Source organism: Aethalodelphis obliquidens, unplaced genomic scaffold (assembly GCF_003676395.1).
Source record: "Aethalodelphis obliquidens isolate GAN/ISIS:26980383/991018 unplaced genomic scaffold, ASM367639v1 scaffold13, whole genome shotgun sequence".
In the NCBI taxonomy this organism is placed as follows: Eukaryota; Metazoa; Chordata; class Mammalia; order Artiodactyla; family Delphinidae; genus Aethalodelphis; species Aethalodelphis obliquidens.
In genome coordinates, this window is record NW_020837957.1 from 30271895 (window position 1) to 30291150 (window position 19256).

Genomic DNA, 19256 nt, shown 5'->3' on the forward strand with positions numbered 1-19256 from the left:
TTCCTGTGTGCCATGGGCAGGTCCCTTCGTTTTTCTAAGCCTCCCTCTCAAGTACTCAGTGCATTGGTGTAGAGATTCAGTAAAGAAATGTTCAAGTATCTTATAACAGTACCTGGGAAAGAATACTTAAAAAAAAAATCTGACTCTACCCATCTGGAAGTTAGCCAGAAAATAATCAGCCTGTGGCTCGTAGGAATGTTCAAAAAAAATATTTATTTATAAAAAATACAATGGGATAAGTTTATGCTGAGAAATGCAGCAATAAATACAGTGGAAGAAAACAGAGCAACTCTACATCGATACATTGGCACAAACAGGAAGAGCAAACGCACCCCCCAGACCTCGATGTCTGCAGGCCAGCTTTGTACATGCTCCTTTCGAAACACCACTTGGAAAAGATCTTGTCGGCTTAGGTAAGAATGAGTACACATATAATCACAAATGCACACTGATCAGGACTTTATTTAAAAATTAGCAAACAATACTGTAGAAACATTGATATATAAATTTCTAAAATGCTGCATCTTAAATTTAGTTGGCAAAGACCACATTTAGCTATAAGCATGAGTTTAGTCTTCCATGGAGAAACCAGATACTAAACTGTAAAAAAAAAAAAAAACAAAGCTTCCTATCGTCTGAAAATACCAATTTAAGTAGAGGATTGTAAAAATGCATAGATCTTTAATAAAAGAATTGACTGTACAAGAGTACTCCCCTTTCACAGTATTCCTTTTTACTTCATATGTGAGTTATTGGTTATGCTGTAGGATTTAATTGTTACAGCACTAAAAGGCAACTATTTAGGGAAGAGGCAGAAAAAGGAAAAAGGAATGTATGTAAGGCAGTATTTCCTTTAGGTACAATAAGCATAATAGTGTTTTAGGAAGACAAGATAAAAATTACTCAAGGCTAGCTTGGTTCTCACTGAATAAAAACAACGGGCTAAATACTGAGCTCCTCTGTGAATCTAATAATCAATGCCTTGGTCTCCATATTGGTAATCTCTGGGGTAGTCATCTTGGTACTCGCCATGATATTCATCTGGGTATTCTGCCTGATAATCACTATCACTGATTTCCGACCCATTTGTTCCGGTTCCTTGGCTTCCATTGTGAATGACAGGTTCTGTGGGAGCAGCACAGTATTTGGGATCATATACTTGCCGCCCAAGCCCATACACACTCATTCCTTTCTGGGAAGCGACTTTGTTGGTACCCATCTGTAGAGAAATTGTCGAGTTGTCCACGGGTTGTAATGTTAGCTTCTGATCGTAGATGTCTCTTCGGGTACCCGGTGCTAACATCCCCGCCTGGTATTAAAACATAGTATAAAAGTTAAAACAGCAGCTAAAATCTATTCTTGTTCCTTGTATTTTATAAATTATGAAATTCCCATCGAATGTGAACACTAATAACTTTCATTCGGTTCAGGGGTAAAGCTAGCTTACCAAAATATCCTGATGCTGATTCTCTTACAAAGCAATATGCACTGGCTTTCGAGCTAAGGTCAGCCCTTACTTCAAATCCTTGCTCTGCTATAAAATTGCTATGTGGCCTCAGGCAAGTTAACTTACTTTTAGTTTTAGGTTTCTCATATGCAAAATGGAGACAATACTACCTACTTTGGAATAAGAAGACTGGACATAACGAATATAAAAACAAAGCATAATGCTGGCATACCTGAAAGCTACATCTGAGTACCTAGTATGACCATACACGCTATCCAGGTTACCAGTTTCAAAAGTCTGTAATACATTCAACAAAAATTATGCTGAGCAGTCCTTAAGGACTTGAGTCTTTCGGAAGGCTCTGAGACACCAAAGAGCCAGCTACTTCAGAACAACTACTCCCACTCCCCTCCTTTTCAGGGTACTGTAACTCACCTCATTTCTCCACTTATGCCAAGCACATGCTTTCAGATTTAATCGGTAAAAAAGCAAACCTGAGTGGTAGCTCTGAGACACCGCCCCGTGTGGCAGGACATATTCCATAAAGGGCACCACCACCACACCTCATGAGGTCATGATGAAAAGCTTTTTCAAACTTTACCCCCACTCCTGTTGGATGTAAGACATGTCCCGCTCTGATATGGTTATGTGCACACCGCCTTGCGAGGTGCTGGTGATCTATTTATTCTTCACAGGAAATACTTCCATCTCGTGTCGTGGTAGAATACTAGCATTCTCACCATGCTGTATTTCCATCTCCTTAGATTCACACATTTTCCATGATGCTAGCTAGAGTTCTTTGTAAAACACCAGATAATTTTACCCACCAAATTAGTTGAGGGCTTCTTTAAAAATAAAAGAAGCATCAGAATGAGCAATTCACTTGGATTTGGAACAAGAACACTGTAATAAACATATCTTTTTCTTCTGGTTAGGTAGAAAGGCCAGCTGTTCTAACTGCCAATAAAAGCCATGGGCCACACCATACTTGTGTGGCTACAGAAAAGGCCCTTTGATTCTTTTGCTTTCTCAGCAAATCTTACTTTCCTGAAGGCATATATATATATATATATCTCGTACAAAAAATAACCGCTTTGGACTCAGTTAATAAGAATAAGGTAAGTGTGAATTTAAATAGCCCTTTTGTACTCTTTGAAACAAGTACAGAAAGGGATTGCTTACCTGGCTGGCTCCTTTGTTGGTGCCCATCTGCAGACTAATCGTGGTCTGATCAAAAGGTTTGTCAGTTTGCATTTTGGGATCATAAAGATGCCTCCTAGTCCCATAAGCTGTCATACCTGCTTGGCTGGCGCATTTGTTGGTTCCCATCTTTTAAGTTAAAAATAAAATCACTAATTATCATAAGTCACCAATATATATGACACAAACAAAACTTTCTGTTCTACTGAAGAGATTTCTTAGAAGGGACGCAATTGACAAGTCCCTTCCAATGCTGAGGTTGCAGTCAACTAGATACAAAATCTATGCTTTTACAAATAAATTTCAAGGTGCTCACTTTAAAAAGAAAAATTTCAAAAGCTTCACTGGATATAAAGCCTCACAACATAATTCATCAGATACAAACATGCACATAGAAAGAGAAGGACAGACACGAAAAGTTATTACAGTGGCAGAATTATGAATAATTTCCTCTCCAACTCTTTCCTCTACCCTCTTTAGCACAAATAACCAAATTTATGGGTACCTTCTTCAGCCATTTAAAGGGACAGAGCAATCTTTGGCTAAACAACACGGTTTTCTACTGCAAACATGTTTTGCATAAAATGTGACAGTAAATGCCAGGTGTCTTCTCTGGCAGCTTAGCAAGGGCTTAAGTTTCATTAAAATCACCAACATTTTCATGGGAAAAGAACCACATTTTATTCCTCTAATTCTCATGTCACTAGACAGAGTCAGAGAGGGGCAGAATGGCCAATCTGAACTTAGCAATATTCAGAGGAATAATAATTAACTTTTATTCCCCACTGAGAATAACACGGCTTCAGGACCAACCAGTACACCTTGTTCTTCTACTGGTTGGGGACACATTTCTACTGCTGGTCTTTTTTCCTTAAAAACAAGATTAAAGGAAAACTTTATTACTACAAGTCAAACCTGTCACTGGAGAAGATAAAAAAAGCACATATAAGCAAAAAGGAAGGGAGGGGAAAAAAATCATTGAAATCCTACCATTTAGACATTCATTGTAAAGATTTGTGTATAACCATCTAGCTTTTTTTTTTTTTGCGGTACATGGGCCTCTCACTGTCGTGGCCTCTCCCGCTGAGGAGCACAGGCTCCGGACGCACAGGCTCAGCGGCCATGGCTCACGGGCCCAGCCGCTCCGCGGCATGTGGGATCTTCCCGGACCAGGGCACAAACCCGTGTCCCCTGCATCGGCAGGCAGACTCTCAACCCCTGCGCCACCAGGGAAGCCCAACCATCTAGCTTTTTTAGCTTATGTTTCTGTGTACATATCCAGATACACATACATATACATACAAAAATATGCATGTTCATTTAAAAAATAAAATTGGGATCACACTGACTATATAGTATTGGGTTGGCCAAGAAGTTCATTTGGGTTTTTCGTAACATCTTCTGAAAAACCCCAAACAAACTTCTTAGCCAACCCAATATTTTATGACCTGATTTGTCTTCCTTAATCTTTGAACTCTTGTATATCATTTTCTTCATTACTAGTTCCTTTTATGGAGCTCTCACAATTTAAACAACTGATTACTGTCTGGAAATTCAGGTTTCCAATTTCTCGCCGCTGACATGATTTTGTACTGTATAAAAATAAATCCATATGTCAATTATACCCCGATAAAGCTGAAATAAATAAATAAACCCAACTCATGTAGACTCAGTCAACAGTGAGGCATTGTATCCAGCAGGTATCAGACAGTAAAGCCCTTAGCATATTAGGCATTTAGCAGTGGTGTTTTTGTGACACTCTGCAGGGGAACAACACGAAGGGAAAAAAATAACTGAACAAAGTATTCCACAGGACTGATAAATCATGCTTTACTAGGGTAAAAAAATGGTATTGAGGTTTTCTAAAATTGCTTCATTTGGTCAATAACATTTAGGAATTTATAAAGTACATTTTCTTAAAAAAACAGGACAATGTAATTAGGAAAAAAAATCATTTCCTGGAGAAACAATTACTAAGTCAGATGGCACGCCTGAGGCTTCTTCTAAGACCATCATCGTCTCATGGGTTTTAAATGGACATAAATTGTATAAACCACAGGTCCATCCCAAAATATACACTATAGTATATCTATCTGTTCCTTACTTACGAGAGATGCTTTGCATGGTAAGAATTAATGACATTGAATAAGTAACTGATATGCAATACATTACTTACCTGCAAACCAATTACACTTTGGCCAGCTTTTAATTTTCCTTCATCAAAACGTCTTGTTTGTTTTTCTGCATACTTAACTCCAATGTCAATGGTTGTATGGAATCCTTTTGTTTTAGCCTAGACGGAAATATACACACTAACTAGTGATTCTGCCAACAGAGTTTTACAGAAGGAACAACAAAGAAATGATACTGTCCATAGATGAAGGTTTCATTTAAGACCCAAGCTAGGGGTAAAAACACATCTAAAGCCATTCAAAAACACCCCAGACCTCTGAAATGTGAGTATTCTGATTAAGCTATCCAGTACTAGGCAGCAGATGTCAGCAGCCTTTCCACAAAGCTAATAATTACGGAAGAGACAGGCTCCTCCCTGCCTAGTCTGAACTCCTATGAGAGCAAAGATGCAATTAATCACCAACACAGTGGGGAATTTTGTAACCAGTCATTAAAGACATATACGTACCAGACCTGCTAGGGCCACCAGCGTAGTCTGAACCTGGGTCATGTTTCCATTCTCAAAAAGATCATTTGCTTCAAATATGTCATGTGGCTTCATACCATAAGCCTGAATAGCTTTGATAAAGTTGCCAATATTCTCCAACTATAAAGAAAAGAAAGCATACAACTTTTGGAGCTAAATACTGACATTCATATTGTCTAAGAATTCTAAGGCTTTATGACTGGGTACAAGATGCCAGGCAGAAAGCTACTTGGCAAGGATTCTCAACCAGATACACGGTGTGTGTAGCTCTCTCTGGAAAAGGACGAGTATTTTCATAGTTGGTCACATAATGGTCTTTTTAATATTTTTAAGCAGTCAAGTTTTTTCAGTTCTTTAAAGTCAAGATCTTCCTTGCATGTTTTAAAGAATTCTGTGTCTGACCTATCCAGGGCTGGAATTTTCTCTGTCAAAAGGTACAAAATTAATCCACAATTTATTATGTTTAAATTTTAATTAAAAAAATGTGTGGTTACTAAATGTTTATCCTCATAACTCAAAGCATATGCTCAAGACAAAATATCCAATTTTACTTATCATACACATTCATGAACTAAGACTGTGCTTAATACAGTGCTCTACAGTCAACCCTTAGTTGTTATGTTAAATTCCTTGCTTTTTCCTTCATTTATCCTATGTTCTAGGACCCAGACCATAGGTTGTATTTCTCTGTGTAAGCTGTGTCAAATCCTCTCTGAGAGTACACAGACTAAATACATAATAAGAAAACGTCTAAGCTAAATATCTAATAATCACAGAACTAATTGTAAGTAATTACGGAAACATTAAAAATAACATTGTAAAAAACAACATAGTCATGTGCACAAATTTCTGCTGAAATGTCTATTTTAAAATTGTTATCAAGTTCTCACTGCATAAAGAGTAACCGACTGGAATCAGGGGTTGCTGGTTTGGCTGTTACCTGAGGCCAGTTTAATGAGGACTCGTTGACCTTCTTCACTGAGCCTGGCTGTAGCTTGTTTATGAGTCTGAAAAGAAAAGCATAAGTGATACCATATTTATTGGAACAACAAACAAGGACTGGAATGTAAAGTTGGTTCTTCTGACATCAGTAAAGGAAAGCATTAAAAACATGTGCAGAATATCAAGGTCTGACACCCTGGACTGGCAAGGTGGGCAAGACAGAGGCCTGTGGAAAGGACTGGAAGAGTGGCCACATCAGGACCAAAACTCACTCGCAGAGGATTATGCCATCTTTTAGGCCCAGCTGAAAGTTGGTGCCAATGCTCATGCCGGTCACCTCTTCTATCCAATTGCGAAGATCTTCTTCTGCCTGATGATCATACTTGGAAGCAATCTGAAATACAAGTTAACTAACTTTAGAAGTTTCACTAAAGCACCCGGAACTGCTGGCTTCTTCTGGTTTAATGATCCATTAAGACCACAGCTGTGACCTGCAGTAAATTACACTCATTGGAGTTCACTGGCGAACCTAACCATTACAGCTTCAGTAACTAATAAATGTTTTTGGTTAAGGAGGTGTCATACACATTTTGAGCAACACATGGAGGGAAGCTGGGACTAAGGGGGAGAAAATATGGATCAAGATAAAACAGATTCCCATTCATGAGAGGAAGTGACAGGGGCTAATAGTGCATTACAATATGGCAGCAGCCACAGGAAACGTTAAAGATTAAGTCATCAGTTACCACATTCCAAAAAAGAGTGAGAGGGAGTGAGACTGGCAGGTTCCTGATACATCCAACTATTTTACACAGTATTGCAATACCTACCAGTCTAGTAGTTTTGTTGCCTGGAAAGCTCTGGTGTTTCTATGCCTTCTTTTCAGCCAAATACACACTGCACCCTACACGCGCGCGCGCGCACACACACACACACACACACACACACACGCTTTCCTTGTAATAATTATTGTACTTACACTAGAATACTGAAATTCTGCTTATGTATAGTCTGTGTCATATTAGACTCCTCACAGGAAGGAAAAGCATTTGATTCGCTTTTGGACCCTTAGCACCTACCCAGCATTGCATCCAACACCCAAACATTTAATAAAATTAAAAGTTGTTAACGCTTTACTTACAGAATTCTACGATAAAGGCAACATTACCAACACAGATGCTTTACTATCATACATGCTAAAACTACCTGCTAAACACGGGTTTTGAAAGATCCCTTCATAATAAGACCATAAACCTCAATTAAAAAATAATAATACAATTTAAGTACTGTTAAAGATCACACGCTCAAGTTCTTATGCTATTCCTCGTCCCAGGGTCAGTCCTTATCAATCAGAGTTATTAAGGAGAAGAACACGCCTGGGAAGAAGGAAAGATTATGTGTCATTTTTCTTCTCATTAGCACAGGTGAAAGTGCCAACAAGCCACAGACAATGCCCAGGGGGACGGTAATCACGGTGAGCTTAGGAGTCAGCTGCAGGGTGGCAGCGTTGCTGGAAATGGAAATAATCAGTAGAAATGTTTGCTTCTGTAACACACGATTAGGTTTAATTACCGAAAGAAATGAGATGGCATGAGGACATTTTCGTCATGGAGAGGCCCTCCAAGTTCCAGTCTACCCCAGTCACAGAGGAAACCTTCCCCCTGCCTCCCACCAAGTGTGGAGGAGGGGCCTCTGCTTCACCAGAGGGCAAATGACTTCACCAAGTGCTGTGTCATTTAAGGAGACAGCAAGTCCTCACCGTGTGCACTGCTTTCCAAGTTAGAGAAATGGCTCTACACCTCTGAAGAATAATGGATAATTTATTTAAGCTGTAGATTTACTCAACCAGCATCACAAATGGAAATTCAGTGCGTTTATATTTTCATGTTAAGATAACTAACACTGTGCAATGTTTCCCGGATCAAGTTTTGGCTTGGAGGTTAGTTTATGAGAGAGATCAGGCAAAATGTTAATGTGTTAATTTCCTGCTCCGGGGACCCCCAACCCCTAAAAATCGCACATCTATTCTGACTTCCCGCCAGTCTGAGTTACACTGGCATCTGGATGTGTGGACAGGGAAGGAGGAGGTAGTGATGCGCGAAGCTTCTGCCACAGGGACTCACAGCCTCTGGTGCACAGGAGGGAGCCATCGTTCCTATTACATCCCAGACAACAGTCCTGGATAATGTACCTCCTCAACACATCAAACGCATCCACTTACATACGGCACCTTTAGAAAACGGATAAATAATACATTAGAAAAATTTTAAGATGGCTATATTTTCACACTGGAGTCTTGTTCTAGGTGGCTAGAAAAAGAAATTCTCTCTATATGAATGTGGGGGTAGGGGGAAACAGAAAGGCACAGGCAAGGAAGAAAAGTAGGAAGTAGTACTCCTTAAGCATCAGCTATGAAAAGCAATATCTAAGAGTGAGTTGAATTTTTTCCGAAAGCAAAGCAGTCTCAACTAGGAGATGCATTTCAATAAATCTAAAGAAACACAATATGCTAGGGTAGGAGGGGCTCTGCCTTGGCTAGAGCCTGGCTCCCCCCATCTTGCCATGGGACACCGGTTCATTCGTCTCACTTCCGAACCTGTTCCTGTCTGTACGACAGGAAGGCTGGCTGAATAAGGGTACTAGGTCTCCTCCCATTCTAAGCTGTGTGTTAAATAACTTGGTCAATCAGCAGAAATTGTAAAGAAATTCTTTCTCTTCATTTTTTCAAATGTTGAGTTGGAAGTTATGTTGGAGGAGTTTTGTCTTTCTTGGAGGGGTGTTGGTTAGTGGTGGTGGTAATTCTCAACCATTTTTATTTTTTTATTTTTATTATTTTTATTTATTTTTATTCAACCAAAAAAGCATAAAAGCATATTTATGTTTCCTTTGTTCAAAATGTTTCTGACAGGTTCGGTGCCGTGCCCCAAACCACGGAGTGATTACAGATCTAACATGAAATATCCAAGTAGGAACGCCAGGGAGAATTTTCATCTTCTCTGTTCACTGTTCTAATCAAGGGAATGATGAAAGAAAAATCAAGGGCTGTACTCAGATGAACCCAGGTTCAAACCCTGACTCTGACTAGTTAAACGTGGGGCTCTGGGTGGCTCACTGACTCCGTCTCTGAGACTTAATGTAATAGCACATGCACAGAAAAAATTCTTAAGCACGTACATGCAAAGCCAAGAGACCAGGTGGTAAACTAAAAATGAAAACTAGGTATGCTTCCACATCATACTGGTTTTGACTTAGAGTTTTCCTTTAAGTGAAGGAGCAGCAAGGATTTTTCTACCCAAATACTGCTAATAAGTGAGTTTTCTGAAGTCACGTCAGCTAAATAGAATTCAAGATTTAGGAATGTGTCCTTTTTTTAGAATTTATTTATTTATTTGTTTTTTTCGGTACGCGGGCCTCTCACTGTTGTGGCCTCTCCCGTTGCGGAGCACAGGCTCCGGACGCGCAGGCTCAGCGGCCATGGCTCACGGGCCTAGCCGCTCCACGGCATGTGGGATCTTCCCGGACCAGGGCACGAACCCGTGTCCCCTGCATCGGCAGGCGGACTCTCAACCACTGCGCCACCCGGGAAGCCCGTCCTTTTTTTTTTTTTTTTTTTTTTAAGTTCAAAATTAAAAAAGAAAAAAATTCTTCAAAATCATCTAGGGAAAAAAATCTATTTCAAGTTGTCTCTTGGCTTCTGGCCTGCAGCTCTGCTCCATAGGATACAGAAATCATAAGTTTCCTTTAGATGTATACTAGAATACAACCCAAGCTAACATAATTATATTCTTTAACTACACAGGTTATTTTTAAATTGTTTGTTATACACATCTTTTAAAATCAAGGGACTGAGAGCAATTAAAAATAAATGTAAGCTTTGGCCAATAAACTTTATTTACTATTTTCATCTAAAAAGCCTTAATTACTGAACATCAGGCAGGAAGTAAATGCAGGTATTTCCTCCTCAGAACAAGAAAGTTAGCTTCAAAAATTACTTAATCTTATCTCATTAGCACCGCATGGAAATTTCACTCCAGTCTGTTTAAAAATCACTCCTCCAAGTTGTTTATAAACATTCACTTCTTTACTATTCTTTAAGATTTATTTTATTTGACCCTCCTAAGTGGATTTCAGAATTTCTGCCTGATGCGTTCAAGTCCACAGCAGCCCCTTCTTCCTCACATGGCCCTGCCTCCTTGCCTAATCACCCACGAATTCTCTGCAGCGGGGCCTCCCAACTCTTCTCACATCAAGACACACTTGCAAATGATTTTTGTGTGGTCGCTGAGAACACCTGCTAGAGGCTTTTCGCTAAAGCTCACCAAACGCCCCCCCCCCCCCCCCCCGCAATACAATAAAAAAGCAAAGAAATGAAGACTAAGAAAAAAGCCTCTAGGGCATCTGATGGGATTGACCATCTCCTGCCATCCAGTGCTTCTGAGCCCAGGGCCCATGCCCAGAGGGGCTGCAGCCTCTGCTCGTCCCTGCATTCTCCTCAGAGCAGCTAAGAGCACCAGTCTGGAGTCACCCTCCAGTACAAAGGCCTTTCTTCTGGATTTCTAAAATAGCACTTGTTTATTTTTATTTATTTTTTTAGGCCACCTGTTGAGGACCTCTTTTTTAAAAAATAAATTTATTTATTTTATTTATTTTTGGCTGCGTTGGCTCTTCGTTGCTGCGCGTGGGCTTTCTCTCGTTGCAGCGAGCGGGGGCTACTCTTTGTTGCGGCGCGCGGGCTTCTCACTGCGGTGGCTTCTCGTTGCGGAGCACGGGCTTTAGGCACGTGGGCTTCAGTAGTTGTGGCACGTGGGCTTCAGCAGCTGTGGCTCGCGGGCTCTAGAGCGCAGGCTCAGTAGTTGTGGCACACGGGCTCAGTTGCTCTGCAGCATGTGGGGTCTTCCTGGACCAGGGCTCGAACCCGTGTCCCCTGCATTGGCAGGTGGACTCTCAACCACTGTGCCACCAGGGAAGTCCCATAGCACTTGTTTTTAAAAAATTAAACAGGTATAAGTATGTAGAGCACGTGTTCTCAGTGGGGGTGATACTGCCCCCCAAGGGAGTGAAGACCACCTTAGATATTACAATAATTTGTGACCCTCCCCAACAAACTCTGTTCCTTTGTTTTAAATTTGGTGGGGGTCGGGAGGCAATTAGGAAAAACGTCTAAAAAAAGGCTCTTTGGGAAAGAGATGCGGAAAACAAAGTTGCGAAACACTAGACAGAGCAAAAAAGCACAGGTCTCTCTTCACCCCTCCTCCAAATCCTACTCCCTTTCCCACCTCCCCAGAAGTAAGCTCCTTCCCGTCTGCCAAGTCTTCTTCCAGACCACATGCACATGTCTTACAGTGAATCGTGTACAAAACAGCACTAGAAAAAGATCCCCTTCAACAACACAAGCCCTGAGGGCCTAAACTTCCTAGCAGTAAAGGGAGACACTAGATCAGATAAAAGCCCGCTCCTTCTGGCTGTTAAGAATTGCCCAGCCCTGCCTGGCGCTGAGGTCTGAGAAGTTTCCCTCGCAGAATCCCTAAGAGGGGATACTGAGTAATGAGGGAAACCGAGCTTCAAAAACATCTCCACAGACTGACCCAGTGTGCTGTTCCACACTGTTCTATGGAGCGTTTGGCCAAGACGCGATTTAGTAGAAAGAGGGGGCTGTACCTGGCATGAGGCTGAGTGATGATCACATATGTACGAGAACTGTCTGACAGCTGGCTTACACCCAGGATATTGCAGAGTCTGCTAAGGAATTAAGACATGTCTTTCCTCTATATTCCTTCCCACGATACATTTTTTATCCCAGCAGTCGTTAAAACCTGAAGCAGACAGACAGGTTACTGTCTCTGGTGGTTACAAGAGTGTCCCCCAAATGTCAGTCGTGCCTGAACTCTCACTAGATGCCATTCTGAACCACCAGAATAATCCAGCATTACCCCAAACTCTCTGAGTAAAATCATATTCAGTGTCAGCTTCCCTCTCTTTCAAGTGATCCTTGTGTGTCTTGGTTTCCTCCTTCAACTTCTTTCTGCATTACTCCTTCCTTTTGTCCTTCATTCAAATGGCCACTTCGTAACAAGCATGGTTCAAGGGCAAAGTCTCTGTCCTAAAAGCTGACATTCTAGTGGAAAGAGACAAATATTAAATAAGGTGTGTTATTTGTCAAAAAAAGAATAAAGTAGGGTATTTAAAATAAGGGGAGACTAGAAAGACTGGGTCCACAACAGACTCAAACAAGAAACGAATGGTAAATTTCCATCTGAAATATCAAGATGCCGCTTCCCTTCCTTTGCTTTATCACTTGTCCTTGTTGATATCTCACGCAAGAGAATGAACAGGCTTTAACAGGGTTGACCTACCTTAAACCCTTCCCCCAACAGATCCTCCAAACATGTAAAATACCTTTGCAAAGTTTTAAGTATTCACGTTGGGGATACAACAAACCAAAGATCACATGCTTTGAAGTCAAATTTCAAAAACTTCCAAAAACTGTGTTCCCAGTTCCAGAGTGACATTAAGTAAGTAACTTAACCCTGGTGACCTCATTTCTTGCAAGTTGTCTCCTTCCTTCCAGGGCCATTGTGAGGAGGAAGCCCATCTCAGTGCCTGACACACCTCAGAATTAACACTCGCCATTTATATCAGCTTGAGTACAGAACTGGTATGAACCAAACCCCACCGCAACCTGTTCCCTTTACTGTCTACAATTCAAAAAGCATTCCGCCACAGACAGGCTCACCTCAGATACTGCCCATCCCCACGGTCCGTTCCCATCACCACACACCTCCACTCTCCTTCCTGCCTGTGTTTGCATCCCAAATTCTCATTCTCTTCCAGATTACTGCTGGTGAAAGAGATGAAGTAACTTTTTTTTTTAAGTAAGTTTGTCAAAAAAGAAGCAGACTCACAGACATAGAGAACTAGTAGTTATGGGGGGGGGAGGCAAGTTAGGGGTTGGGGGTGGGAGGTACAAACTACTGGGTGTAAGGCTCAAGGATGTATTGTACAACATGGGGAATACAGCCAATATTTTGTAAAAACTGTAAATGGAAAGGAACATTTAAAAACTGTATAAATTTTTTTTAACTTTTAAAATAAATAATAATAAAAAGTATAAAATTAAAGAAAAAAAAGAAGTAGCTAGTACAAATGTTCAGTCTACTATCATCAACTTTAAACACTGGATTAAAATCAGATCCTGTGGGAATAGTAAATACCAAATGTAAGACAGCAGTTTCTACAGGGAAGAAAGAATGGGATCAGAGAGCAATTGTATTTTTAATATATATTTTTTCTTTAAACTGGAAAAAAAATTTTTAATTAAAAAAATTAAAAGTGGGTTTGTATTTTATGGGGAGTAGGGGGTAGGAATTCTAGAGAAAATCACTTTACATTGATGTCAAGGTAGATTGCGTGCCTTCTTCAAGTTCACTATAGAATCTGAGACTCATTCTATGGCATGAACTTACTAAGTATTTGAGAGGAAATGACTATATATTCCAAAACTAGAGAAAATCACATCTGCCTGGGGTAAACCAGAGTGACGTCTAAGGGCATTTTAAATGTTGGCCCTTCTCTGAGAGGTACGGCCACATCTTCAGATCAAGGTATCAGCAAATTTTTCCCTCCAAACATGTATAGTCAAATAAATACAACGATACTATGGCTCAATGCATGAATATTGTGAATCTAACAAGAAATGAAAGATGTTAAAATAACTTAAGAGGAGTTGGTCCAGTGTCTAAAGCAAATACTGTGACTAACAAACGGCAGGAAAAATGCAGAAACAAGAGAAGGTCAACTTTGTCTTCTCTATGTAGAAAATGACCATCAGACCACAAAGCTTAGAACATACATAGTTAAAGGTGGATTTTGAAAGCTGAAACTTAAACAATGAGGAAGTAATCATAGAGGCTGGATTCCCAGAAAAATCGAGACCCAGAAATAATGATTAATAAAGATGTGCACATTGAATAGCTCACAATGTGAGAAATCTTGGCAAACAGTAGTAACAGGAACCTAGAGAGGGGCCCACTCCTCCCCACTCCCACCCGAAGCCAAGGGTGTCTCCACTACAGGCTGAAGAACCTGGCTGTCATATTCGAGTGGACTACAGAGAGAGGGTGTGCACTCGGCGGGGGGGGGGGGGGTCATCACCAGGAGCCAGGGTAGGTATGTGAGGCATATCCAAGAACACCTGCCTATGTCTTCTTGAGGGCAAAACAGGCTTCATTCATCTTTCTACCCCTAGAGCCCATGCCTGACCCATAGCGGGTACTCAGTAAATGATTTTTTATTTACCGATAGCATTACCAGACTAGGGAAATGCCACAGATCTAAAGATCTCTCTTGTTACGGAAAGGCATCTGCATTTGAATGCTTGGTTTTTATGGGCGTCACATCTCCTAGATCTCATCTTAGATGGATCACTAGGGACATATCTGTTTTACCTTCTGATAAAAGTCCCTTATGTCTATGGCACTCCTGAAGTCCAGTTTCGTAACCCTAGAAGTAGGGCCTGGTCAGAAGGAACAACCATGCCCACTGTGCTGATCTACGTCAAGGTGGGAGGAGCTCCTAGGGATGTGTACCCGGAGGCTTAGATTTAGATCTGTGCTCTTCTGTTCTGGTAGCTAACAATTTGAAACTGTCGGGCATACTTAATAAACTTATAAAAAATAAATTGGGAATAGTTAAAAAGAAACAAGATTCAGAAAGATCCTAGCTTAATAAAACAAATTCTTCAAGACACATGTAAGATCCTGTCCAACGTTCTAGAACTAACTAGTAATGCTTACTCAGTGAGCCTAAAAAAGCGAATGCTATCTTGGTCTGCACAGGTCTACAATTATTTATAAAATACTACTGCTCATCTTATTTGTTTGATGGAAACAGCCTCATGAGGTAATCAAGGAAAGAATTATTTAAATGAAACAGGTGTGAGAGGAGTATGTGAACTATAAAATCTTAGGCAATTAGTCACCTCTAGACTCAGAAAATCAACTTGCCAAAGCAAGGATTGGAATCCTCCTTCGAACCACCTCACCAGGTGATGGCATTGATCAAAACAGAATGAGTTAGTGCTTTGTAGTCAAACAAAGGAGCTAGTTAATAATCCCACTGCAACCTAGTAGTCAATTCTGTGGGCCACACTCTAAAAGGGGACATTTACAAACTGGCATCAGTTTTGAGAAGGAGCAAACTGGGTGCAGAAAAGATTAGGAGAATCATACGCAGCCTATCATGAGAGACTGGTCAGCCAGGAATGGCTACATATGGCCTAGAAGGGACTTTGGGGGCAGGAGAAACAGCTTAGTACCATCTAACTACTTAGATGGAAGTCACACAGAAATTCTGAATGCCACACATAGGGCAGACCACGGATAAAAACTCAGAAATCCTAGGGAGCCGACCAGAGAGGCAGACAGGAGAGGAGAGAGCACGTGTGCCAATGCAGCAACGGTGGGAAGGAGACCCATGAGAAAGCTTGCTGGAGGACATCCTCTCACTCGGGAAGGAGGCCGGCTGGGTCTTGAATTTTATGTCACTGTAGAGATCTTGCAGAAAGGGGATCTTAATGAAAGCCCCCAGAGATAAAGGAAAACAGAGATGCTCTTCAAGTTTTTGTTTGCTTTGCCTCACCTCTAGAATATTTAAGGGTCTACACCTCACTCATCACAGTATTTGCAGGTATCCACCAGATTTTTTGCTGCTATCCAGGTTTTCAACACTTGTCTCCTCAGCAGGACTCTAGATGCCTCCTAAATAATCTGAGTTGGGCATGTGAATAGCACTGAAAAATCTTCCTTTCTTTTTCCATAATTACAAGGAAAATCATGGCAGTAGCTTGGGAATGTCTATTCATTCCTCAGCGATTACTTGGCAAGTCTGCTTCATAGGATGAGTCTCGGAGTCCATTATGACCTGAGGAAGAAGGCATGAAATCCACCCCCACTGTCCCAAGTGTCAACCGTAAACTCATCTCTCTGGAGCTGGGAAACCCTTTCCGCTCCCAGACCACTGACCACATTCATCCAAGTGCTCCCAGCTGTCTACCCCAGAACAGAGTCAAAACACACATTGCCCCCTGACTCTGAACTACTGATGAGATGAGGGTGGAAAGGGGGCCAAAGGAGGAACAGACCCCAGCATCTCAGTCAGCTTTCAGTACATCTGGAGCTCCTCTTGGGGACCCTCTTCTGCTTACTACAGCTGAGTCGGCCCATAGGAGAGATGGCTTTATCCAACCAGTGAAGAACAGAATTGAAACACCTCCTTTTAAATGTAGGATAGATGCTGGCTAGAGAGATTTCAATGGAGTTTTACAGAGGTATTAACTGTGCTAGATATCACTGCTGTTTTCTCCCCAATGAAAACTAGAGGGTGTGAAATTTCAGTGAGGTCACATGCTACTCTCCACATCTCAACAGTAAAAACTAACTCCACATTTTACCTGATTGTAATGTCATCTGAGAGCACAGAAATGTGGGGAGAAAGTGAGTGTCTCTGGAAGCATTGCACCCTCCATCAGAGTGCTGCACCGTAACACCAAGGTCCCCGGGATATGATGTCATGAAGGCTTGCTAGGGGACACCCAAGCACAAAGAACAAAATAAGCCCAGCTTCGCATCCTTTCCAGGTCAAGGGCCGAGGGACTGAGGAGACAGCAGTACCCAGGCTGCAAAGGGGCCCCAGCAGGACTCAGCAGAGAGAAGCAACTGAATCAACAGTGTATTCCACGAGCAGGCCTTGGCCTGGACCCTCTCATCCTACCCCTGGCTGCATACACCATCATACATCAGTGGTTCCATGCAAAGAGGAACACAGCACTTGCAACAGAAAAGGGGAAAAAGGGGATGTCTTATCCACCTCAGTTCTGTCTTCCTGTTCCTTTTCCTTTCCCAACTTTTCATGGCGAAGAAGCTTCTTTGCTGCTTTGCTCCCACCCACCCTGTGTATCGAGCCCTTCCTTTATTTGGTCCGTCAGTGGGCACAGACTACCCCCTATCTTGTCTGAAACAAGCACATCTTTGAACCTTCTGCCAGCCTCAAACACTGTCCTGTTTCTCTTTTATTTCAAGACAAACCTCTCCATTTCCTCACTTATTACTCCTTCCTAACCCCCACCGGAAATTTGCTCTACTGAAAACAATCTCTTAAAAGGTCACCAGTGATCTCTCTGTGGCCAAGTCCAGTGGCCTGTTTCCTCTTCCTGGCCTCTCTGCAGCACTCCTGGGGCCCCCTCCCGTCTCTCTTCCCTCTGGCTTCTTGTTAAAGGAGCTGGAGCTTCCCTCTCTGGTCTGCCTTCTCCTCCTCCCCTGAAAGATGCCGATTCCCCGAGTTCTGGCCTCAAATTAAAATGGTTAGGGGCGTGGGCTCTGGAACTGAATGCTCTGTTTAGAATTCCATCTCCACCATGCCTCAGTTTCCTCACCAGTAAATCAGAGATCATTAATAGCGCTTCCATCAGAAGCTGCTGAGAAGAATCAATGACTTAATTTACATAAATCTTAAGAACTCAATAAATGTCCACCCCTAACCTTCTATCTACACTTTGCTGGCCACTTCTGTCCACATACTAGAAAGATTTCCTCTTTCAAATCCAATATACTGTAAAAACCATTTACTTGATACTACTATTTGATAGCTATTTTGATAAGAGGTCATTGTGATGCTGTCTGAGCTTTCTATTTAAAAAATTATCTCATCATATAATTTGTAAGAGTTGCCCTCGCCCCATTCTTTGGCCTCATCTCATTGCCAACTCCCACTTGAGTCTGGTGGGGGTGACAGATGGCGTAGGGGTCACAAATGTCACTGACTCAAGACTTGAAAATAAAGAACTAAAGCAAGTGACTTGAATTTTGACAAGGCTGCTTTGATAGTTTTATTTGTTCTTAACATCAAGAGGAGATCTTCCTTCTCTTCTGAACCTTTGGTGGGAACTATACAACTGTTTAGACAGCAAGTTGGTAATACCTATAAACACATTTAAATGTTAGGTCTAACCTTACACACTTTTCCACACAAGTACGTTTTACGACAATATCCACCAGTAGGGAAGTAATGAATAAATATGTAGTGGAAATCCACACAGTAAACCTTAATTCACTTTCTAAAATGTTCAAATGATATTTAAAGTTGTACAAGCAGTTGGGTAGGGGTAAGGGATGCAGGATGCTTTCCCTTCTTTACTTTTGTATTTTGGTACGGTTTGCATTCTTCCTGACAAATATTTCATTCACAAAATAAGGATCAAAAAAGAGAAGAGGTTCTCATAGGCAAGGAAGGTGGCATCCCAAGGTAGATGCATCATCTTCATGCAGAGGTGACCTGTCCATGGTCATGGGCTCAGCAGGGATTCAGACCCAGGTCTGGCTCCGAAGTCTAAGGCTTTTCCACCACTGGACGTTCTCCCACTCACCCCACCCCTTTAACCAAATGGAGATAGGAACTCTAAGCTATACACAGAGAATACAGCACAGGCAACTACGCCGCTTGCAGACAGAGGATCAAGAACCAGGAACAGGGTGGTGCCTTAGACACTGTGGCTTAACATAAAGTCCTTCCAACTCATGGAGAAATGAGAGCGCAACCAAAAGTAACCACCACCACCATCACTGTAGCAGACCGATACACCGTGAACTTGCTGCGGCTTTGATTCAAACCAGCCCCGGAATCTGTAGTCTCAAAGGGCGTTGCCAGCATGGTTCAAAAGTTCACAGTAAGAGATTTGGCAGAGATGCCTCAGACTTTAATTCTTCCCCTGGCCCCTATAAAAAGTAGCTTCCTACCGCACGCATGTTTTAGAAAATGCTGTAAGACCGACTGCAGAAGAGGATGTCAATAGCAGAGTTGTCACTGAAAGGAGGAAAAGAAAATGGAAAAACGAAGCCCACAGAGGAAGAAATTTAGGAACGAAAGCCTGACTGGCAAAGCCCACACCTGTGTGTGTGTGTGTGTGTTTGTGTGTGTGTGTGTGTGTGTGTGTGTGTGTGTGTGTGTGTGTGTGTG

The 19256-nt window shown here is 41.7% G+C and overlaps 2 protein-coding genes across 2 annotated transcripts in view; one reads left to right on the plus strand and one right to left on the minus strand.

The window, feature by feature from the left end:
- SLC44A3 (solute carrier family 44 member 3) overlaps nt 1–9706 on the plus strand; it is a 93671-nt gene extending 83965 nt beyond the window's left edge. The window contains exon 16 of the mRNA XM_027114388.1: nt 9157–9706. The gene's annotated coding sequence lies outside the window, so the exon portion shown is untranslated. The remainder of the gene's footprint in view (nt 1–9156) is intronic.
- The window catches only part of CNN3 (calponin 3), a 27209-nt gene continuing 8147 nt past the window's right edge, over nt 195–19256 (minus strand). Inside the window, exons 2-7 of the mRNA XM_027114400.1 lie at nt 6521–6642; nt 6247–6313; nt 5289–5426; nt 4824–4940; nt 2630–2776; nt 195–1309 (exon numbers count right to left, since the gene is read on the minus strand). Coding sequence (XP_026970201.1) covers nt 968–1309; nt 2630–2776; nt 4824–4940; nt 5289–5426; nt 6247–6313; nt 6521–6642 — 933 coding nt within the window. The 3' untranslated portion in view covers nt 195–967. The remainder of the gene's footprint in view (nt 1310–2629; nt 2777–4823; nt 4941–5288; nt 5427–6246; nt 6314–6520; nt 6643–19256) is intronic.